General features: G+C 37.5%; 2 protein-coding genes across 3 annotated transcripts; both read right to left on the reverse strand.

The window, feature by feature from the left end:
- Positions 1-1,450: 1,450 nt before the first annotated feature.
- Positions 1,451-14,122, reverse strand: efhc1 (EF-hand domain (C-terminal) containing 1). The gene is made up of 10 exons (XM_088904764.1): positions 14,060-14,122; positions 11,598-11,819; positions 9,783-10,070; positions 8,590-8,739; positions 7,889-8,081; positions 6,737-6,957; positions 6,199-6,339; positions 4,656-4,869; positions 3,283-3,435; positions 1,451-1,683 (listed from the first exon to the last, which is right to left on the reverse strand). Exons 1-10 carry the CDS (start codon positions 14,120-14,122, stop codon positions 1,664-1,666), a joined length of 1,665 nt encoding a protein of 554 aa, XP_088760890.1. The 3' UTR covers positions 1,451-1,663.
- Positions 14,123-15,928: 1,806 nt separating this feature from the next.
- Positions 15,929-24,596, reverse strand: LOC148839937 (histone H3.3A-like). 2 transcript variants are annotated; one of them, XM_088935263.1, is made up of 4 exons: positions 24,493-24,596; positions 20,420-20,567; positions 19,426-19,579; positions 15,929-18,786 (listed from the first exon to the last, which is right to left on the reverse strand). In XM_088935263.1, the coding sequence occupies exons 2-4, from the start codon at positions 20,545-20,547 to the stop codon at positions 18,658-18,660; spliced, it is 411 nt and encodes a 136-aa protein (XP_088791389.1). In that variant the 5' UTR covers positions 20,548-20,567; positions 24,493-24,596; the 3' UTR covers positions 15,929-18,657. The 2 variants fall into 2 exon arrangements, with proteins under 2 accessions (XP_088791389.1, XP_088791398.1); XM_088935272.1 differs by lacking the exon at positions 24,493-24,596 and adding an exon at positions 22,310-22,683.
- Positions 24,597-25,399: the final 803 nt, after the last annotated feature.

The raw sequence follows: 25,399 nt of genomic DNA on the forward strand, positions 1-25,399 counted from the left end.
CTCTTGCAGATTGCAGCACATTTTCCTCCAGGATTTTTCTGTACTTACAGTACCTCCATCCATTTTTCCTTCTTTTATGAGTTTTCCAGTCCCTGCCATAGAGAAGCATCCCCAAAGTATGATTTTGCCACAACCACCAGCTGCTTTACTGTAGGGATGGTGTTCTCAGTGTGATGTGCTGTGTTAGGTTTCTGCCAAAGAAAGGTCAATTTTGGTCTCATCAGAGAATCTTCCTGTTTTTGTTGAGTCTCTCACATGCCTTTGCCAAACTCTAGCTGAGATGTGATATGAGGTTTTTTTTTCCCAACAAAGGCTTTCTTCTTGCCACCCTTCCATACAAGCCAGATTTATGAAGTGTGCGTGCTATTGTTGTCTCATGCACAGTTTCTCCCATCTCTGTCATGGAGAACTGTACTGTAACTCCTTTAGAGTTGCCGTAGGCCTCTTGGTGGCCTCCCTTATTATGGCTCTTCTTGCCTGGACACTCAGTTTTGGCAGATGGCCATTTCTGGGCAGATTCACAGTTGTTCCATATTTTCTCACCTTTTGAATGATGGACTTCACTGTGCTTCAAGCTATATTCAATGCCTTGGAAATGTTCTTATATCCTTGCCTTGAGTGGTATTTTTTAAGAACCTTGTCTCGGATCTGTTTGGAATGTTCCTTGGTCTTCATGGTGTAGTGTTTCCTTGGAAATGCACTAAGTGGGGAAGCTCCCAGACACAGGTGTATTTATTCTGAAATCATGTGAAACACCTCAACTGCACACAGGTGGACTCTAGTCAAGTAAATGGGTGACTTGGAGAAGAGAGTTGATTACTTCAGAGGTAATTTAGGTGTGTCAAAGCAAGGGGGTGAATACTTATGCATTCGATTATTTTCTGTTTTTTATTTTTAATTAATTTAAAAAAATGTCTGGATTATTTTTCACTTTGACATTATAGAGTAGGTTGTGTTGATGAGTGGCAAAAAAACAGTTCCATGCTGTAACAATAAAATGTGAAAAAGTCCAAGGGGGGTGAATGCTTTTGCAAGGCACTGTAAATATAATCTAATTTAATATTTTTACAGAATTATATTATTATTAAACATATCCTGCGTTTTTTATAGATTATGCTAGAGTCTGTAGTGTCTGAAGATAGCAACAAATACACATTTTCAAAAGCCACCCATTATGTACTGTACCTAAAGTCGAAGATAAAAAGTATTTGGGCAAAAACTAAACATAATAAGTTATGTATAAATAATGGTATTGTTGTAATGAATAAATGCAGTAAATACATTGTAATAAGATAAATGGCAAAACTGACATTATACATTAGTGCCCACAGAGTACTTAGCACTTGTATCGGTACTTGAATCAAAATTTGTCTATTAGACTCTGAACAAATAGTCACATTTAGGTTCTGCAGCATCAAATGGAATACAAATTTATCTTGAGACCATTCAAGTCTTTATTTGTTAGATCTTTATTCAGTCAATATTGCAATAAACCAACACTCAGAACACCTTTATGAAGGGAGTTCGGGTGTTGGTGAAAGGAAGAGGAGAGGCGTCTTGATCACTGAAGGGGTGAGTGGAAGGGAACAGGGGTTGCTGAAGGATGTGGGCAGGGACAGCGTTCATGTCTCTCTGATGCATCCTTCAAGGAATTCTGGTTCTTTTACGAAGACTGGACCTCACCTATGGAAGAAAAATGAAACAACATGACATGACGCTAACATATCATCATTGTCTGGAAACCTGCACAGGAGTCACTAAAAATGGATAGCAATCCTTGAATAACCAGTCAGTCTTTGAATTACACATTGTAAAATATGTTTTTAGATGGCTCTGATACACATACTGGACACTTTCAGAATTCTGAATTTTCATTTGTTTCCAAAACAATTGTATTTTCATTTCTATATTTCCATTGCTTCTGTCTTGTTAATGTAAGTACAAGTAGCAGCAAGTCAATCTATCTGCTGATATATAAACTGCTTGTTTTAAAAAAAATTCTTACACTCTTTTGGAATGTACTCTTGAACAGAAGCATTTTTAGATAGATAAGACTTTATTAATCCCGTAGGGAAATTGATGTGTTACAGCAGTCCAGCCCAAGACAAGCAAAAACAGACATCAGAATAGTTATAAAACAAAAAACAACAAAATAAATAAAAATACATAGGTGTGTGCAAAAAGTGATGATCATAGTCACTGTAAAAACAATAAAATATGTGCAAAATGTGTATAGGTTTATATAGACTGATTGTCCAAAAAGTACAATGGAGCAAACATGCTGTCCATAGACGAGCAAATGAAGGGCTAACAGTCCTAGCCTAGGGCAGCGTTATACACCCTGACAGCCGCCGGGAGGAAAGACTTGCGGAAACATTCCCTTGAACACTGTAGCTAGAGCAGTCTGTTGCTAAAAGTGCTCCGCTGCCCAGTAACACATGACATGAATCTTCTGTATTGTTACTATTAATTACCTGTAGGAAAGGTCTGTATTGTGGGCAATCATTCTCTGAGACTGCCAATCTCTTCATGATTTTTTGGATACTTAAAATCAAATTTGTTTATCCCAAAGGATGTAATCCACCACAACAATTCTCATGAAATGCAAAAGACCAAGCCTAGACTAAGTGATGCTGATATGCAGAGTAAACTCCCAGCAACAGTACCAGTGATACGGGAAGAACGGAGTAATTTTTTTCCACATTTCTCATGTTTTTTAGCCATCTACCTATTATTAGAAATCCTATTATTTCTGTTCCCATCAGCCTGGAGCTTTTTCCAGAAGCATAAGGCACAAGATGGGGCAACATCCTAGCCATGACTCCACTCTACCCCAGGACCCATGTACAAGATGTTAAGGTTCATCTATTCATTTTCTAACTGCTTTATCAGGGAAGCCAGTGCCTATCCCAGCAAGCTACAGGCACAAGGCAGGGCACACCCTGGACAGGTTGTCAGACCACTGTAGGGTGCATATACCATATTTACACCAATTTTCACAGAAGCCAAGTGAAATACCATTATGTCTTTGGACTGCTGGAGGTAACCCATGCAAACACAGGGAGAACATTATAAACACCATACAGATAGCACCTCATGTCTGGAATTGAACCCAGGGCCCCAGCATAGCGAGGCAGGAATGCTAACCACTGGGCCACTGTGCTGCCTAGATAGCTTTCATGTGCAACATAAACTGGAATGTAAAGATATTAAATTAATTCTAAACATAATTTCAGCAGTATGACTGTAAAAAAAGCCAAAGAAAAAGGTTGCATAACTTACCTAGCTGGTTTGAGTGTTCTTGCAGCAGAAGTGTATCTTTTGACCTTTGGCGCAAGGAGTTGAGAGTCTCTTCTGGGATGCGGTCTGCGATTGTCTCTAGATACTTTAAAACGTATTTGTCTGCATCCGTCAGTATGAAACGGTGTCTGAAAACTAACAATTGAGACAAGGGAATAATCCAATTTGAAAACAGAGATGTTCTGCAAAAATAACCCCTCCTAAAAACTTTTTATGTTATAAATAGATTGTTTATAGTTTCCTCTATAAAACTGGCTATGATATTTTTGTGTGAGAAGTATAATACAGTAAAGGCCAGATTTAACAGACTAATAGAAGGAAAGTGTGGTCTGTTATTGGTAATTGTCTGTTAAATCGCAGTGTATGTTACTACTACCAGACAGAACAGTTAATGATAACCATTCAAATGACAAATAGTTACCGACTCAATTATCTTAATGTCAGTGTGAATTATGGTTTGTTTAACTTTGAGGGGAGAATACTGGAGGTGTGGACTCAGGAACTTGCAGGGACAGTCTTTCTGCATTATTTAAAGATAATTGTGTGTCTTGTATTTTTCGTTTGGTTTGTCATTATTATAAATAAATCTTTCAAGTAGGTAGCTGCGTCAGCATGTGTAGGCTGCAAAGGAACAAGTAAAGGTTTATTCCATGCTGAAAAGAGAAGAAAGGAAACACAACTTTTTGGTTGTGGAGCCACACACACGGGTGTCACACACGAAGAAGGCTCCACAGCCGAAACATTGTTTTTCCTTTCTTCTCTTTTCCTAAATAAATCTTTGTCTTTTTGGTGAGTTTTCTGTCCATTACACTGCCTTCAAAATGCCAGAAATAATAAAACCACATGACTTCTCTCAGAATCATTTCTGAACGTATCCTTTAACTTCAGTTATTTATTACATTTATTATAATTTGTGCCAGGATCCTACATTTAACCCCCCCACTATTTATAAGATTTGGTGTAAGTGTAGAATAATCTGTATTTCCCAGATATCACTACACCAAAATTAATACAATATTTATAATTGGCTGCTATAACAGGTCTTCTTGCAATGAACAGGACCATGAGCCCATTCTCACAAGAACATGAATATTCTGCACAGATCACTGAGGATTTAAATAGTATAAAATAGCTAGAGGTTATGATAATGGATATTCTGGTCATTCAGTAGTAGAACATTTACAATCTTATGAAAAGGTACCACACTACAGCTCGAAAGAACAGCACAAATGGAAATATAATGTAGCTCCAGCAATGAATAAACAGCTCAGATCTCCCCATTGCTCCTTCATGATCACCTGCACATGGCTCTTAAAAATACATGGTTATGTACACACGCATGCACACAGGCCTACCCTCTACTGTGGATCCAATGGCAAAATCTTCTGGACCGTAATATTGTGGATTGTCCACCGTGCTACCAGGCTTGGGAATTCTTGTCTTCTCTAAGAACTTTCCTCCAATCATTCCAGAGTTACGGACAGGAGGTTCAAAGATGCTGATCATATCATTGGACAGGAAGTAGGAGAGGATAAAACGGCGTCCGTTGTCCTGGGGATTCTGAGAGTCCTGTGGAAAGACATTTATTGACCTGGTCACGTTCTTCAGAATACCTCACTTGCTTATTTCTTTTTTCTGTTCTGTACATTTGTTTCCTATGTTAATTTTTTTTTTAGATTTTGTTCAGTTTTTAGAAACAGAACATATGGAACTTGAATTGTCTAATTGTCTGGCTTCAGAGAATGTCCAGGGAGAACAGATAATGTTTTGTACTGACCCAATAGTGTTAATATTCTGGTTTGAATTTTCATTTTTGTATAAAAAATTAGAACGTTCTCATATGTGGTAAGAAGGAATAAAAAAATAACCCCGAAATGCTGTCTTTGTACAACAATATATAACCTTGTCTCTCTGTGCCTATGCTGAATGTACCCATGTTAAGTATTCTGATGTTATAAGCTTATCAAATGATTGTTTTTTACAAGGTGTGCATTATTGTTTTCTTAGATACATAACAATCTCAGTGTTATACATTTTTCATGCACTGTGGGTAAGATACACTTGCAGAATAATGATTGAGCTATAGCCAATAACCTAAGACTTCAATGACAACAATATTTGTAGTGAAACTCAAAAAGGCAGTATTATTCATTCAGAAATAGAAGGAATACTGCAGCGTGCCTTTGAATGTGGCTGAAATTCTGTTTTTACAGAAGCACCTATAGTATTTGACATCTGGCTCCTTGGGAGATGAACTCTGGGCAGAAACACAGATTTAGAGTTTACAGACATTCTTTTGGCAGGGCTTTTAAATCCCGACACACCACAAAGGATTAATCCATATCTGCACCAGCATTGTTCACAGCTAATTAATGAAGACACATAGCTTGGACTGGTCCCTGACTAGTGGGGCTGTATGATTGCTCTTATAAAACACTTTTACTGAAGCTTGTGGCAAATCAAGGCTAATTTATGTATTACACAAACTGTTTTAACTTTAAGTCCTTTGAATCCTATTCAACCTCACCTTCCATTACTATGGCTGCCCTTTTCGTACTACAATATTTTTGGAATAATGCCCTAGTAAGATCACATAAGACCCCAAGGTAATTACGATTTCAATAATATTGTAATAAGATGCACTTACCAAAATCTCTGGTAAATCTCTCTTCAGGAGACTGTTGCTGAAGTATAACTACACTGTAGCAAAAACCCAGTATACTTTGAAAACCATGAATGAGGACTGAGTAAGGATCTACTCTAGTTCAACTCACATGAAGTGTAGCAAAACCTTCAGCCTTGATTCTGTGTGAACAACATGCTTACTTTGAAGGGAATGTAAACTTGAAACAAGTAACTCAGTAACTATAATAATACTCATTATAAACTGAGCCTTACCAGTCTGGCTTCATATCTCAGCACTTTGTGGTCATTTTCCAACATCTTAATTAGATCCTTCTTTGGCGGCTCAGGGATGAGGGACAGGCAGTTCTGCAGGGAGTCCTCAAGGGTGCCAAACCCATTGTAAGGAGGGAATTCCTGTGAGAAGGACAAAAAAATCTCTTGTTAACCTCATATAAAAGACTGAAGATCTTTTAAGGAAATGATGACACAGCGATAATCTGTAGGGGTGTTCACACAACATTCTCTATGCACATTTCTCTATCAAAAATCAAATCTAAAACAAATTCGGATAAAACACGGTTTTTATCATTAACCTTTCATCTGGTGTACCTCCCTGTTTATTGATCTATTCACTATGGATAAGCACATATGTTTTAGGATCAAAACAAAGTAATAGTAAACACAGGAATGAAAAAAAAATTAATTCATATTTCACATGTATTTATATTTCTTTTTTTTTAGATCCATACAGGGCTTGGATCACAGTTCTGTCAGTCTATATATCGTAGAAACCCAGAGGCAGGAAACTCACCTTATTCTTCTCCACACTTTCTTTCATGTTCACGTCAACTGGCTTGAAATCAGTCACTCCCAAGTGTTCTTTGTAGTAGCTCCTGGTGAACTCGTCACAGTTATATAGAAGGAAGCGGCGCCCCATGATGGTAATGGTTTCTCCCACCCTGAAGTCCTTAGGGGACAAATACTCTTCTACCTCCTGGTCTGAGATCTCTAGTACAGATGTCGGAAAGGAGTCTGTAGGGAAGGGACGATCACACCAATGAGCTCAAAACTAGTGTCACCTCAGAAACACAACAAAGCAGAACTATTTATTAGACCAAAATGACCAAATCCATGCATGGAATTACCCCCAGAAAACTATTTTGTACTTATCATTCATATTAAGCACAGGATCACAAATACAAATTCCTTTATTATAAAGCAAAACATCAATATTGATGTTGCTGTCCTAATGTTTTTGGAGGGAAAATGTTATCTACACAGTACATTCATTATATACTCCTATGTACATAATGATGTTAGAATGTAATGTACAATGATGTTATTATTTTTTGCATTTTTCTATTTTTTCTAATGCTTTTATTCCACCTTAATTAAATTTTCACCCATTTGTACCCATACAGCTGGGTATTTTACTGGAGAAACTGGAGTGAAGCGTTTTTGATCCCCATGTAGGATTTCAACCCACAACCCCCAACCCCCAGAGCCCACAGCCTTGACCACAAGTGGATTTATTAATACTACAATACGCTTCCCTTCCAATTTTGTGCATTTCTAAATACCCTACCACACTGTATTCCCAGATTACTAGCATTTTACAGTATGTGCAGTGTATATACAGTATATGTAAAATGTCTTTAGTTCTTAATATTTCCATAAAACCTAACTAGACCTGTATTAATTATAGCACAGAATGAGAGTGGTTTGAAGCTAGATGTCTTTGGACAAAGGCAAAAGTGTTTTCATATTATATTTAAAATAAATCCAATACTAGTCACAATTCACAAAATCTCTAAATATTTAACCAGTGATTTGAGGCAGGGCTTTCTGAAAACATTCTGTGTTTCTGACCTATACGTTTGATAAGCTGCATCAACCTACTGATCCCATTTTGTTAACATACTTGACCATGGGTGTATATTGTGTCTGACTGGCAGCCCCTTACCGCCAGAGGTCCGGGTCTGCTTGGGCAGCCTCTGTCTCCGCAGCAAAACCGGGAAGGGGTCCCGGCCATTGTTGGGCTCATGAACCTCCCGAATCTCCACTGAGTCGTCCACTAGATAGTACTGAATTGTGACAGGGCGAGTCTCCCCATAGAGAGCGTCTGTGTGATCCCACAGAGCATAAAACCGGAGCACCTGGAAAGGATCGAAGCATATTCAACACAGGGGTTTGGGGAGACTCACAGAATAAAGAGGGAAGGCCTAATTCTGACCTAATTACTAGGAGGACCTTCATTAAAGGGGTTTTTCTTTAACTAATACCTCCCTGTGAGTAAACTGAATAAAGTGTCAAAAAAAATGAGGAAATGAATACAGTGAAACTGTAATATACAAAACTGCAAGCAAGAAAGTAGAGAATCATTTGATGCGATTTAAAAATGAACAGAAATTAATTCTTCATTATTCATTATAAGCACATTGTTTAATCTATATACAGTATCAGCCCAAAAAGAAAATGAACTGATGTTCGAAAAAGCAATTAGTCTGCGCAACATGTACATGAAGGATCCTTTCCAATTCAAGTGATAAGTTAAAAGGTCTTCCAGCAGGGGATACTTTTCTTAAAAGTCCTCTTTTCAGAAGGGTTTTAGGAAATGCCTCTGTCTGAAAAGTTAGAAGCTACTACCTACTTCTAAAGCTGTACCTTACGGTCCATGGTTAAAAATTGTTTGAGACGGTCAAAATCGGAGGGGGTGATGTAGGAGCGCAGAGGTTGAGCCCGTCTTTCAATGTACGGATCACTGGGGATGTCTTCTGGCTCATTCAGGACTACCCCCTGACTCTCTAGGAACTCCTGTCACAAAACAATGTACTTAGTCAAAACCTGAATATAAATGAACACTAGTGACAAGCAGAAATATTTCCATTTGTTGCAGCTCTAAAAAAAGACAAACAATTTCTTATGAAAATACAGTAAATCCATTCGTATCAAAATGTAGGCACAAGTAAAGGTAATAATTTTGTTAAGGAGAACAAAGTCTAATACTTCATTAAACACAATTTAAAATTGTTAACCAAATTTAATAATTATTTTTAGATTTTACTGAAGCGCTAGTAAATACTTTAGCTTTTAGAACAAAAATATCAGACCTGCAATTAGCAGTATCTATAATGTTGTGTTCATAGAGTTAGAATTTGTGTATTACATTTAGCAGGTAGGTCCCTTTTCAGTCCATAAAGGCCCGTGGGGGGAATGGAGGGCAAGGGCCACCATTTTTCTCAACCATCCGACACTGGAGGTGGAGGTGATGTGGTCACCATCACGCTCCGGCCAACCTATTACCCCCAGAAGGATTAACCCCCAGTACTCATTTGGAAATCAGGCTGAGTGGACCTGGGAGCCATCTAGAAGGAATTAGAGCAAGCTACATCGCCTGCTCCTACCTGGGATTGATCGCAGGACCTTCCAGTCAGGAGCTAGACACCCTTGCCGTCTGAGCTACCACGGCTCCTATATATTACATGTACCCAAAATAAATATTGTTTCATGAAAAAAGAGAATTCTGACCAAGCATTTTGCAGGCCCGTCTACTGGAAATGAGCTGTATTTTAGAATTTAGCATGGATATATAAATCCTTTGTCATTTGTATAAAGTGTTGCTTACTATACAACACTCACTTTGAAAGCCTGCACACAATGTAAGAATACCTAACAGCAGCTTTTCATCTAATGTAACTTTAAACAGGTGATCAAGATGAATCTATAAATGGGCACAATTTGCTTCCTGAACCAACGAGGTTCTAAATCCTGTTAGCAAGGATCCTGTGGGAACTCCATTATTGGACACTTTGTGTAGTCAAATTGTGACAGCCCCACATGCATGATTATGAGCTCACCTGTGTATAGGAGTCACAGTGCGCGAGGCGATAGGCAGTACCGTATACACACAAATCAATGCCTAGGTTCAGATCTTTCCAATGATAATGCTCGCCGTGATCATTTTTGGGCAACTGTTGTCTCTTAATCAGCTTGCCCTGAGGAATCCCAGAGTTCTCCACCACTGGCTCCATCACAGCGATGCTGTCATCCTCCAGGTAATAGCAGATCACCACAGGGCGCACACGGTAGTCCTCATCTGGAGAACCCACCACCTCCTGCTTGATGTACCCATTAAACCGCAAAACCTGCAGGCAAGAGGAAAGACATGTCCTTTATTTTTTCACAATGATACTGGCTCAAGAACAGACGCTGAAGGAACATGATAATAATTCCTTACACTTATATAGTGCTTTTCTGAAAACTCCACTCAAAGCACTTTACAGGTAATGCGGACTCCCCTCCACCACCACCAATGTGCAGCATCCACCTGGATGACGTGACGGCAGCCGTCAGTATGCTCACCACACACCAGCTATCAGTGGGGAGGAGAGCAGAATGATGAAGCCAGTTTATAGATGGGATCATTAGGAGGCCATGATTGGTAAAGGCCAATGGGGAATTTGGCCAGGACGGAGAGTGGAGAGTCAGGACCTCGGTTTTTAATGTCTCATCTGAAGGATAGCACTTTTTTACAGTATAGTGTCCCCATCACTATACTGGGGCTTCAGGACCCCACAGACTGCAGAGTGAGCACCCCCTACTGGCCCCAGTATCACCACTTCCAGCTGCAACCTTAGCTTTCTCAGGAAGTCTCCCATTCTGGGACTGGCTAGGCTCACACCTTCTTAGCCTCAGTGAGTTGCCACTTGCCACTGCAGGGTGATATAATGTGCTGGTATGTGTTATTTTTTTAAAATAGCCAAAACATCTGAATAATGATTAAGTTAACAAAACTAAAGTATTAACCTTCCAAGGCATACTGCTAGTCACTGTAATCATATCAAACATATTTCACAATTTAATCAAAATAAAGATATCAAGCATAAAGCTAAGCCAAGAACAGATCTTATAAAGACTAGAAAGCTAGATTAACCTGCTGACCCCCAAACCAACAGAATACCACAACATTTGCACATGGATTGCATATGCTAAGTATAATAAACACACCTATTCTGATTTGTAAGAATAATTCTAAAAGCTACTGACATTATTTCATTTTCCATATGTGTACTTTGTATATGTATATAGAATGTTCAATGAAAAAAAAGGATACTAGCAAAACAATGTTTATTTTTCCATACTTGAACTGTTTGTAACATGCTAGCTACAGTAAGATAATTTGTGTCTCTAAATTGTATGTTTGCATGAGTTTGCCCTGCAACAGACTGGTGTGCTATACAGGTTGTAGCACTGCCTTGCGTGCATCCCGTGCTTCCAGGATGGACTCTGGTTTGCTGTAACCACTACCAGGAATAAGCATCATTCTGCTCATGAATGCATAGATTATAATGCTTAATCCACGGGAGCCTTAATGAAGCTCCAGATTATTTTAGAGTTGTAAAGTTGTAAAACAGATGACAGATTCAAAACTCAATCTATTAATTGTATCTGTGTAAACATACTTTTGCAATTAATGAAAAAGAAACATTCTTTTACACAAGTGTGGATGATTGTGATGTTGCACTTATCACACTAGGATAGTCTGAAGACCAGATCAGTTAAAATGATGTGGATCAAATACCTTGAACAGCCTTTTGGGGGTAATGGGGTAGTTCACATTCTAGACTGTTCTTCTAATGTGTGCAGTTTGATGTGATGTAAATGAACCATACCTTCTTATCAAAGGCGACATGTGCAGGGATAAAGTCCACAGGGGGCGAGGGGCGAGACTGTCCATAGATCAGAGTAGGATACAAGGTGGCCAGCTGGTTGAGCTCAGATTGGGAGATCTGATTGGCCAGAAGGGGATCCTGTCCAATGCCCACCCTTGGGCGCCGTGGCAAAGCATAGCCATTCTTATAGTCCAGCGTCTGCGACCGGTGGTATGATGACTTCTAGAAGAAAGAAGCACAACAGTTATAAAGATGTATTTTTCAACAGTTCTTTTACGTTTTGAGGTTTACAACTGTTTCTTTTCGTGTCACCTCATTGCAAGAACTCCTTTCAATGCAAGGGGAGAATGAATGAGCTTATGTTCTGGTTGAGACACTCAGGGGTTCTGCAAGTGTCATTCTGAAAAGTCTTTAAGACTAAGAAAACCAAACTTGGTTCAATGTGCTCTTTGGTCATTGACGGTAATAAAATATTCATCTTTGTCCTAAGCAGACTAAATATCTTTTTAAGAGTTCTTTGTCTTGTCTTTATCACTCTACCAATCCTGGAGGTATTGAAACAAAACTTCAACCTCCCGTATCTGCCAACAAATATAAAAGAAATACAGTCCTTCAATGCAGTTTTTTTTCTGCTCAATAGTAACCTGCCATCAAATACTAGTCATAGTCAGAGAATAAGTTGCGCTCTTCATTGTGCTATTTATTGGCTTTTACTTACGATATTCAACTGTGAAAAAAATGTAGTTCAATGTGTGTCATCAACTAGTTGTTGAAATGTTTTCTTGCTATTTGCTTCTAGCAAGAGTGAGAGCTTTTACGTTGGTGGGTTTGTTAAAACCCACAGCTTCCTTTTGATTCATCTTTAACGTTTGACAGGAATGAAGATCACTGAATGACGAACAAAAGCAACCATCAGTCAGATGAGAGTACAGCTGCTGTGTAGCATCACAGTCTGTGATGTCTGAGGCCTGTCAGTTGTGGAATTGAGGTTTCTCTCTGTCATACGCAGCTTTCTAGTCCCTGAGGGTTTAGTACAGTTTATGTGTTGTGATGGGACTGAGTACGTTAAATATCTTTTTGTTGTAGTCTTCTGTTTAATGTATCATTCTAAACTTTGGTACTGTACCTGCTTTGCAAACAATTCATTTTTAACTAGGTTTGTTTTCAAAAGACTTAATAAGTGCTTACTCTTTTGTACATTTTGGCATACTCCATGATATTTTAGAAGCTCTCCTGAGAACAGTGGCAAACAGAAACAATAGAAAGGGGCTAACAAAAAGACAAGATCATGGACTGGCAGGACACTTCACAAATGAAATTTAATGCTGGCAAGTGCAAAGCGATCCACGCAGAATGCAGGAATACTCAATACACGACACAGAGTGATTCTGAGCTGCAGGAATATTGGTTGGTATGAGGGGTCTGAGTGTTTATGTAGATTTATATTCTTCTACATCCTCATCAAGACAATAAAAAAGGAGAGTTCTTGGGCATCCAGCAAAAAATGTAATTTAAATCCAAGAAAACTATACCTGCTGTTCACTGAATGTTCTGGACTTACAAGTAGTCTGTCATTGTCTATGACAATGCCAATGATGCGTTTATGTTAATGAGTACTTAGCAACCTATTATATCAAGTTAAACACATAACATCAAAACAAGTGTTTTTAATGTATTATTAAAACAAGCAGAAGATAATTAGCAAAAGGCACGTTTCCTGAAAAAATGTGATCTAACAGAAGTGTGACTTTCTATTTTCGAGAAGGCTTCTTAAAATGCAATACACAAATAAATATAAACAAAATGTACACATACTGTATATAAACATTTTGCAAAAACCGTTGAGCTGACTATATTATATTATTGATAAGTTCAGTTAATATTAACATTATTACGTACGCTAACAATATTATTGAATACAATATCATTATATAGTGCTGCTGTTTTACATTTTATAGTATTTTACACTTTGTTTTAAGTTATAAACACCAAATTTCGCGTTGTTTGTATATACAAAGGAGAATTTGTCTTAAATTTCATTAAATACGTTCATAAAGTAGTTAAGCAAAAATACTTCACAGTTGTCAATTTTAAACAATTGTTTGCCCAAGTCACGACACAAACTCACAGTTCTACTTATCTATATTAAAACCTGATCGCCAATAAACCGAACTCATTCCGCAAGGGCGTGTGATGGATATCTTTGAGGGACGCGTATTTCTAAAGTGAAAAACACAAGTTTCTTCTTTCGGGTTTTTGGTAAACTGTTCAATCATTACAGCAGAGTGATGTTTTTTTTATTATGGTATTGTACTGTTGCTATATTGTATTACTTTCATACATGCTATATGTTAATGAACTCTTGTTGAGCAAGACAAATTCCCTTAGGGGCAATAAAGGTTAATTCAATTCAGAGTATAATGTTATGTTGAATTATTCAATGATAATGACAGCAACTTTACCGTGGGATCCCGAAACGTGTTTCCAGGTAAAAAGGGTAGTCCTTGCGCTGGGTTTAAAGCCATCGCGTTTCACTTCCTAGCTGCAAGTGAAGAGTTTGGACTCCGTTTCCAAGCTCCACCAGTGGTACTGAGCTTTATGGTTTCTCCGAGCACGTCTGAGCGCACTGGGTTTGCTTCCAATACTTAAAATGGTAACCTGGCAACCACGGAATTAACGCGGCTGCCATGGAGACGCTAAACAAAACTGTGACTGACTAAGGCAAGCAAAGCCAAAAACCTTTCAAATAACCCCATATAACATCTGTTGTAAGGGAAAAAAACGGATTCATCATCATATAAATGATTTTTTTTTACTAATAAAACTCGCTTCTGTGAGATTTGTGCATTGGAATGGATTACAGTGGTGTTAAGGACTGAAGTGGAAAGGGTCAGTAACTTCAAACTCCTTTGCGTCCATATCACTGAGGACCTCACGTGGTCTCTCAACGCCACCTGTCTGAGCAAGAAAGCGCAACAGCGCCTGTACTTCTTAAGACGGTTGAAGAAGGCTAAGAAGGCACCTGCGAGAGGAAAGCAATCCTGAAAGTAGGCATCCTTATCCTAATTCATCCACGAATCTGCCAAATAGTTTGTCTGTATTCTTCCTGACATCCATGTTTGCCTTTTGGGACTGAGGCGATGGGAATCCCACTTACAACATAGCAGTCATCCTCTTTTCCCTTAAAGTGTGTAAATGAGTGGAGAAGGAACAGGCAGGACATCTCAGGGGTGCAAACTCAAGTTGCTTCTCTTTTAATTATTAACAGGTGTGGTGCACTAGTGAGATCCCTTTATAGAGTGAGAGAGGGAGGAAAAAGTGAACATGTGTGACAGAAAGCTTAAGGAATTAGTCCTGGTAGTCCATCCCGAGGGGCAGAATACTACAATATGTAATGTTTTACCTTTTTAAAGAGGGAAGTTGCTTTTAGAAAGTAATGTATCCCTTTACATAATGGCTATACTCATTCTAAAAAGATCACTCTTTACTACTATCTATTCCCACCACATTTGTCCTTACACAAATAACTTTTAATTGAAATGTATTACTTTTCAAAAGTATCCTTTTCCTCAACACTAAACAGCACACCCCCAGACATGGTGAGACATACACTGTACATAGAGAAGTTAATTTATGAATGGTTATCCTACCTTACTGTCGAGCTCTTGCACCATCAAACTTTCCATTCAGACCACAGAAGGAGGTTCTCCGAGATCAGAGCGTCAGGGAAGACAACCAGATCCAAGTAATGGTGCAAGAAAGACTCGGGCGCAGCTAACATCCTTTTGTTATGAGGGCAACCATTCTCTTGCAAAATGGTGGCAGAAGCATGTGGATATGGAAGATTAATAAAAACTCTGTCTTACTTCCTCCTTGCAAATTTTAAAACCTGTGCGTTATTGATAATGGTAAGATTTTTTCTACAATACTTTGCTGAAGCTTTTCTTCATCATCATCATCATCAACATTATTTTGGCTGGTGCCTTTCCAGTCCATACTTCTGAGCTCTAACCACGATTCCACATTGACGACTTTTACTTATTAAATATATATATATATTTAATATTTAAAATACATGGAAATACTGTACATTAAATTTTTTTTTAATGTAGAAATTACAACAATTTATAATGTGCTACAAAAACAATGCAAACATTGATATCTAGGCCATTTAAAATTATCAAACATATGGAGTGGTTTGGTGAGCTAGGAATCAAGAGGTTACATCTAATATTTTTTTACATTTTTCACAGCTGACCTGGGGACTATTCTTTACTGTAATATCATCAAAATATTTAATCAGTGTTGAGTGACAGGAAAAAAAAGACAGATTTTAGGACTATAAAGTAATTTAATAGTAAACTTGCAGAGACACCACAAACACTTAAATTGTATACAAGACAGCATACAAAAAGAACATTAGATCGATTCTACAGTGATAATGTTTTAAAACATTAGCAATATCAGACAAACAGTACAAAAAATATAGTGACATTTAAAAACTAGGGGTGGGTGAACAAATACTAAAGTATCTGATACTTTTGGTATAATTTATTTTCTGTTATTGGGATATTTTCACCAAAATATCAACTTTGACTTATTTTTAGTACATTCTGACAAAATGAATGACCATTGTTACATATGAAGCAAACTGTGTAAAATTGCTCATACCAAAGTTCATGTGTTATATTGACTGAAAAGCAGAACAGCATTTGTTGAAATTCAGAAATCAGGATCAAAAGGAATACCTTGGCCGATCAAGTGAAGGTACACTAGTACAGTGCGCAACATTACTGTAAAAACATTCACAATTATTCTTTAACAAGAAATTAAAACCAGTTGCAATATTTGCAAAGTGCATAAAATTAGAAATACTGGCAATTTGTTTAAGCACCTCAAATTAAGCATCCAACTAGATATGCCAACACTGCACAACAAGTTGGCACGAGAAAAAGACGATTTCGCTGCTGCAAAGTCTTTGACACAGACATCTTTACAAGACTCATTCCAGAAACAGATCCCCAAAACATCATCCAGATAAAACGGGTCAAGTTTAATTTTATCTCATTGGTTTAAATGACACACAGCAATGCACTGGCACTGTAGAGTTTTACTAATACAGTACATACAGTGGTTTTTGTCCACAGTGACAAATCATCACTTAAACGTGTCACTTCTCCCAAAGAGATTCTATTGCTAGAATTACAAAAATTCTATTGCTAGAATTACAACCTAACTTTTTTACTTGTCAAGTTTTTGTTCTACATTGCTAGGCCAATGTAAATCAGGTAATGACACTGTCCTCTGTGACTGATTTTATGGTGAATGTATAGATATCTAATAATAGATTGTTCTCCTAAATGGTTTTTACCTAGACTTTATATGGAGCATTTAGCACTAGGTTTTGTTTGTGAGCCCAGTATTCTGTACAAAGGAGGACAAATTTAATTAAACTGAAGTTCAAACATTATTTGACTTCAGTATTTGAACATTCCAATTTAGTGGAATTTAGTTTAAAAAATCCACATTGTGTTTTAACTTATTTATTAAAGTGAACTTGAATAAAATGATAAGTACTTTAAAAACAAAGGTTTTATGTATTATTTGCCATCCTGATACAAGAACTTACATGTCAAGAAACTACCAAGCAACAGGTAGTGTTTTATTAACATAATAATAAAAGTACTACCCAGAAAAACCTTTTAGTTGGAATCTTATGGGGTCTGTTCTCTTTCTATATACTGTATACAGTGCCTTGAAAATGTATTCATCCCTTCAAATGCCATCACATTTTATTGAATTATAAAAGATGTAAACATTATTAAAGTTTATATATAGAATGCAAAAACTGAACACTTAATGATGAGTAAAAAGCTCAACATCTGTAAAAACTGCAGAAAGAAAAAGTAAACATTCACTTCCATTATAGAAGACAAACAAATCTGACAAGTACACACATTTTGAAAAAACTGTACAATTATCTTAATGGCTTCTGTGTGTAATAATAATGGTTCATGCGATTACAGAATATATCGGACTGTATCTTTGAGGACAGTTAAGACCATCATTATGAAGTTAAAGGTGTATCATACTACCCACTAAAGTACAAACAGAAGAGGAAAACCTGTGTCAGAAAGCTAAAGGACTTTAAATCTTGACAAAAATTTACTGTTGAGCAGACCCAAAGCACAACACTAAAGGTACACTGGTGGGGCTTTAAAAAAAGAACGTGAAAGTCCTTGAGTGGCCCAGTTAAAGTCACAACTTCAAGCCAACAGAAAATCTGTGGCTAGACTTGAAAATTGCTCTCCATTATCAATCAATCTGACGGAGCAATTTTGCAAAAATAATGGGATATTGTGCAAAGTTGACGGATTTATCTAAAAAGAGTTGCAGCTATAATTAATATCAAAAGTGCTTTCATCATGTGACTTGTTGGGGTGGAATGGTGTTCAGTTTGTGCACTCTACTTATGATTTAACATATGCAGGTAACAAAGTGTAGACATCACTGGCATTTCAACACAAAAATGGGATATCATAGGAAGGGGGTGAATATTTTTACAAGACACTCGGTAAAAAATGACCTGCTAATCAGTTCCACCACAGATGCTCTCAAACCATATGAACAAGCAACATGGAAGATACTAGCAAAGAAAGTTTGAAGAGTCTGTTTGAATATTAAACACAGTATCAGTATTGTAATCATCCATACTTGCCCAGTATTGCTTGGCATAGTATCAGGGTTAAAATTGGCACTATCGCCCATCCCTTTTAAAAAACAAACAATAAAAGTTATGTTGGCATAGTCCAAAAAACATCCAAGCATATTAAAATGCTTAAATAATTTTTTAAAAAATCAATCTTTTGTCAATATTTCTAGGCATAATGTTTGGATTGTAAGACACACAATGAAAAAGATCACATATGAAAATGTAAAGAAAAATGACCACCTTCCTTTTCACCTCACTTGACCTCATGAATTCTTCCCGCATATAAATGAACAACACTTATCAGTACCAAGAGAAAGGAAGATTTTTTCAGAGCTCCACGATTCTAGCTTAGGCACGCTCACCACGGATGCGGCGTGCTAACTGGATGTCTTTCGGCATGATTGTGACGCGTTTGGCATGAATAGCACAGAGGTTGGTGTCTTCAAACAAGCCTACCAGATATGCCTCACTTGCTTCCTAAAAGAAAGAAAAAATCCATGTTGGTCCAATCAACAGAACAGAAGCAATAGCGTGCATCTCAGGTAGATGACAGGTACAAGTAAAGGTTTATTCCATGCTGAAAAGAGAAGAAATCATCATTCCCAGAAAGACAAATCAATGTATTTTTTTCAAGTAGGTAGCTGCATCAGTATGCATAGGCTGCATGGACTTCAGGACTTGAACAAAACTCCACAGCCGAAACATTGTGTTTTTCTTTTCAGCATGGAATAAACCTCTACTTGTTCCTTTGCAGCCTACACATGCTGACGCAGCTACCTACCTGAACTAGATGAGAGGTAGCATGGAAGTACAAAGCAATAATTTTACAATAATGTGTCACTTGAGAAAAAGGCTGTAATTTATTTAACGGCATAATGCTGATATATTTGACAGAATCCTCCTGTTCAACATGCAACCTACCATCTAGTTGTATGAAAAATGATGACAGACATTTTGATTTTTTTGTGTAGTATATTGTGAAACATCTTTTGGATCAACAGGAAAGAAACAATAAAATAATCAGCATACATGGTTTATAATCCAGTGAAGCGGACTGTGTTCATCTGAAAAGGATAACTCTTTCCTTAAACACTGCGGAGAACAATCCCTACAAACCTGTAATGCACCAATAGCTGCACCCTGGAAACGCAGGTCAGTCTTGAAATCCTGTGCAATTTCACGGACCAAACGCTGGAAGGGCAATTTCCGAATCAGAAGTTCTGTGGATTTCTGATAACGTCTGATCTCGCGCAGAGCCACTGTACCTGGCCTAAAGACGAAGGAAGCAGGTAAAGCTCTTTTGCCAAACCTCACCCTGGAGAGTTCTTTTTCAACTTCATTAAGATGAAGGTATTACTTAAAGCTGATGCTCTGAAAGAACTGCATCAAAACAAAGACTCCATAGAAAGAATTTCTGGACTGAGCATTTTTTAATGTTTCTTTCCTTGGTTACACCTCCTGTTGAAGGACTTGGATGACTTCTGCTTAATTTCCGTGTTCAAACAGTGGATATCACTATCACTTATTACTGTACATTATTTAAAAACAGCATAAACCAAACCAGCTATTCAATTAAGACGGATCCAGTAACCCTGAAATCGAAAAATGCACATAAATTGCATCCCATCACTTATGAAGAAGAAAGCTTTAATTATAAAACTTTTTTCTACTGTAAAACATTTAAAACTCTTCCATGCTATGCATGATTCTAAGTCTTCAAAATGTTTATCAACCAAAGTTATTCCTGAGAATAATATATAAATTAACTAGTATAAACTATCAATATTGATACAAATTAATATTGCATCCACGGGAATGAGTAGATATATTTATCCAATGCCTAGGACATGGTTTCACTATTTATGTGTTCTGTTTTCTAAGAGAAGAACTTCTCAATGAAGTTGAATACTTTTGTTATTGGATGCATAAAGTGTTATCTTCATATATATTCACTAACAAAGGTTAAGAACCACAGAACAGAAACTAGCCAACCTAATAGGCATTCATTTATTCCTTGCATCTCATGTTAATGTCTATAATTTCAAAGGATGCTATGTCAATCACATGAACTAGTGGGACTGGTTTAAGCAAGTCAGTGTTCCGTATTAACCTGTAACGATGAGGCTTTTTGACTCCTCCAGTAGAGGGAGCACTTTTGCGGGCAGCTTTTGTTGCCAGCTGTTTCCTTGGTGCCTTACCACCAGTGGATTTACGAGCAGTTTGCTTAGTACGGGCCATGTTCTTTCACACTTTTACACCTGTTGAAAAAAAAAACACAGATTAAGGAAAGAATTATACGGCCTAGCAAAAGTACTCAGACCACTGCACCATTTTCACATTTCGTTGCTTTAAACGTTGCAGTCATAACACTAAAAAGTAGCAATTTTTTTTGTTATATACACAACCTACTCCATAAACTCAAAGCAAAAAGAAGTAAACAGTTAAATAATAAAGAGAAAAGTCCTGATTGCAATAAGTATTTAAACCTTTTGCTGTGATTTAGGTGTACAAAAACCACAACAAGCCACACAATTGGAGGCCTCTCTGTGTAATAATTGTAGTTCACATGATTCCAGAGTAAATACACATATCTCTTTAAGGTCACTCTGTCAGGCAGTGAATTTCAAGTATTCAACAACTGAAAACAAAAAAGCTCTCAGTGATAGAGTTTTAAAAAGGCACACATCAGGAGAAGGGTAAAAAAAAAAACATTTAAAGACCCTTAACGTCTCTTTTAGCATGGAGTAGTAGGCATCAAGACACAGCCATTACTAGGTTGTCTCTTCACACTGAGCAGTTCAGCAAGGAGAAAACTGGTTACTTTTAGGGATGAGGTCAATGAAGACTTTGAAAGAGCTGCAGAGTTCACTGGCTGAGAAGGGAAAAATGTCCATGCATCTGGCCTGTATAGTAGACTAGAAACCTGTCTCAAATTCCACCAAAGTTTGCACTTAAACATTTAAGTGATACTGCAAACACATACAGTAGCAAAAGTTTTTTTTGTCAGGTAATACATAATCAGAAATTTCTGTTATGGATGAAAAAAGTTACATTTGACACAAACCCAACATATTGCACTACTCGGTTAATACCATTCCTACTGTCAGGCATGGTGGTGGAGGCATTATGGTACCGTTATGTCAATAGTGATGGGAACACAGAGGAAGCAAAGTACTGGCAAATTGTAGAGAAAACCTCGCTACAGACCTAAAACTAGGATAATTCACCTTTCAGCAAGACAATGATGAAAAGCTGTACTGTACTGCTTGATAAATCAGGAATTGAAAGTCCTTGAGTTGTCTAGTTAAAGTCCTGACTTGAATCCTACTGGGAATCTGTGGAAAGATTTAACATATCCACACATGACATTCCTTCAAATCCAGAAAACAGAATGGAAATTTGTTAACACTTACTGGGAGAGTGGGGTAAGATTATGAGACAAAACCCAAGATTGGCTTAAAGGGAAATCAAGCCCTTTATATTATCTGGGTTAAGGTATAACAGGTATTTCTAAGAGATTCATGTATCTCTTAAAATTATATAAAATATATATATAAAATATTAAAGAGGTTATGTGCCATCTAGCAGGACACTCTGGTAATGACTAGTTGGGACGCGAGTATTCATAGCAGAAGACAGAATTGTGTGAAGAGTAATGAGTGTAAAACCTGTCTACTAATCTGAATTGTAGGGGGAGGTAATTCACCTTGGCAATGTAAGTCAACAAAAGTACGTCAATATGCTCACCACACATCAGCTTTCAGTGGGGAGGAGAACAGAGTAATGAAGTCAATTAAAAGTGGGGATTGTTAGGATGCCATTAATGGCAAATGCCAGGGGGAAATTTGCCCAGGACAGGATAAGACCCCTACTCTTTTCAGAAAACATCCTGGGATTTTTAATGACTATGGAGAGTCCAACATTTTACATCTCATCTGAAGGACGGCGCCTTTTTTACAGTATACTGTCCCCATCACTACACTGAGGAATCAGGACTCACAAAGACTGCAGGGTGAGAGCTCCCTATTGGTCCCACTAACACTTCTCGCAGCAGCAGCCTCAGCTTTCCCAGGTCTTCCATCCAGGTACTGACCAGGCTCACACCTGCTTAGATTCAGTAGGTTGCCAGTTGAGAGTTGCAAGGGGATACAGCTGCTGGCCTAATTAAGATAATAATTTACATATGTCAAAATCACTTATTTGTCACTAGCAAAGTATTTGCAGAGTCACCACCTTCTTTATTTTATCGGATCTCAGAAGCTAAGCAACACTGGACCTAGTCAGTTCTAGGATGGAAGACCTCTAAAGAGCCCGCTCATAGGAGTTTCAGCTGGTGTCTTGGCTAATTCTACAATGGGTTAGCACAATCTGCACTACCTAATGTTATTAATCCAATCAGTGAATCAACTTCTCACTTCTTTACCTGATTTGATGAAAAGTGGTGCTTCTGGAATATAGTGGCAGCCACATATCACTTGAGGTGGGTTCTGCAATTCAGTTGTGGGTTAAGTGAGGCCCCTCCCATATGCAAACCTCTCAGCAATGATAAGTACTACAGAAAGCTATTCAGACAGCAGTGTGGAGTAGTGATCCATACTCTGCTATACTGACCAAAAAGGCCTTGGGTTCAAATCCCTGGTATGATGCTGCTGTCGTACCCAACCATGACAAAGGCACTTAATTCACATTTTCCATAAAATGCCTTCCTAAATAAATTATCGAGGTCTTCATTTTGAATGAGAAAGGTAAACGTATTAAATGAGACTTTCTTTGAAAAATAAAGGCTTAAATCAAAACAATATGAAGCAATTAAAGTCAAACGTTGTGTAACTCCTGTAACCTCTTTGAAACTGCAGGATTCTTGTTAGACCACAACAACAGCCGAAAACAGATTTTAATTCCAAAGCAGAACCTCATCTTGAATGTAGGCCAAATATCTCTTAATCATAGTGCAATGAAGACTTGATAAAATCCCGAAATCCTGCACTCATGTTAGAATACCTTCAGGACTAAGAACGGGAGAATATTGCCAAAAAAAAGGGTTATATTGAATGAACTAACTATACTGTTGATAAAAGTGGGTTTGAAGTTCCTGGATCAATAATTTACAGTACTTGCAAAAAATGAGAAAATTATATCGATTTTTCTCCAACGTAAAACTGTCCCGCAGATTGTTCACAGATCGGACAGAGCCGAACCGAAAGCCTCCTTACGAATGAGAAAAAAACACGTTAGAGTGCCGCACCAAATAATCACATTTAAAGATCATTATTCCATGACAGCGCAAATAAAAGGGTTTTACTAAACATAAAACATTTTCAACTGTTAACACTGCGTGAAATAATTTTCGTTATCTTAGACTGTCTTCAGTTAAGTGGTTATTTTATCGGCTTGAGATTCTGCTTTGTTGCATAGCTTTGTCTTTTATTTTCTCATACGGAGTCTTATAATAAAACATGTACATGCTTAGCAAATATCTGGTCTCATTGCAACATTGATTTTTTTTTTATTGATTTGATTCCGTTTTGCGCTGACTTCTGTATGCTTTGGGGCACTATGAAGAAATGGTGGGAGAACTCACATTTACAACGACAAAATGCAGCAAAACGTAGAGCTTATTTATGAAATAACATAAGAAATAGAGATACTTCGTTTCCTACAGTTATCGCAAAAATTCACCAACTGCCTCAGTACATTAAGTCAGCGTGCTCTTTTCAAAATGGTAAGTGCCTGCTTTTTTCTTTTGCTCAGATGCTTAACTGGGGTTTTGAAACGCGAGAACGACAAGATGGTGAATGGCTTGCAACAGATAAAAGCAAACACTGAAACGCTGGAAAGGAGAGCTATTCGACGGATATTTTTAAAATATTAAATATAAAATGCCAAAAGAACTGATCCATTTCAGATGAGCATCACCTTTCAGCATCACTTTTACCGACCAAATAAGTTTCTGGAAAATGTGACGTTTGGAACAAATATGAAAATATGCTCTGGGTTGCTGCAAGGATTCATAAAATATTTTTACACGGTTTCCCCGCTATAATTTCCCAGAGAAAAACTTCAGTGAAATTTCAAAGTTGCCTCGCAAAATGCTGTGGCAACTTTTCCTCAATCTTGCTTGTGATTTTTCACAACTGTTTTTTGTTTAAATATTTTATGTATTTTATTTTGTCTTAAACTTACCTTTTTCAAAAACCTCCCTGCAAAGCAATACTTGAAGAGCTTTGGTCGCAAACACAATTGAAAGATGGCTGCCAGAGGGCTATCCCAATAACCTTCACCATTACAGCCAATCACACACAAAGAAACAAAGGATCTCCTTACAACTCTGTATACAAACATTGCAGGCATGCCTTAAGAAGAGAGAGAGCTCATAAATCAGTAACACAGCCAACATGCATTACACAGTCGAAACATCCGTTTTAAAAAAGTTGCATCAGCCATTTAATAATGTATTAATTAAAAACAACAAAATACCAACAGAAATACCACAGTCTGAGTACAGAATAATAAACTATTTGAAAAGCGAGACCAAAGGCAAAAAGTCACCCTAAAGAATAAAATGTTGTCTTCCTTATCCACATAACACAGCAACTTTATTATCTTTTATTATATAAACAGGATATTGTTGACTTGTCATCTGTCATTGAAGTCCAGGCTTGAGTCATTACTAAGCCTGTCGATCATGTTGTTAAGCTTGCACCCTGTAGGGACGTCCTTATTGTTTTTACGTTTTTGTTCTGTTGTTTCTTAGAGAAGCAAGGGACAAACTATTTAAGAATATTCAGTTCGTAAAGTATTCAGAAGCATATGCATACACTTACTGTATAAGACTGTCAAAATAATGTGATTTAAAGTTCTTTATAATGTATTTGACAAGTTCATGAATAAATCAAAGTTAATCGAGTTGCAAAATGGTAACAAGTACTTTACAAAAGACTGCACAATAAAAATGTGGTTAAAATATTTAAAAGTATTTTTTTCTTACTTTGGACGGGATGGTGTTGCAGTGGTTAACAGTGCAGCCTCACAGTGTTGAAGCCCTAGGTTCAATAACTTGGGTGCTATCTGCGCCAAGTTTGTATGCTCC

The sequence above is a fragment of the Atractosteus spatula genome, chromosome 2 (genome assembly GCF_055471065.1).
Source record: "Atractosteus spatula isolate fAtrSpa1 chromosome 2, fAtrSpa1.hap1, whole genome shotgun sequence".
Lineage (NCBI taxonomy): Eukaryota > Metazoa > Chordata > Actinopteri > Semionotiformes > Lepisosteidae > Atractosteus > Atractosteus spatula.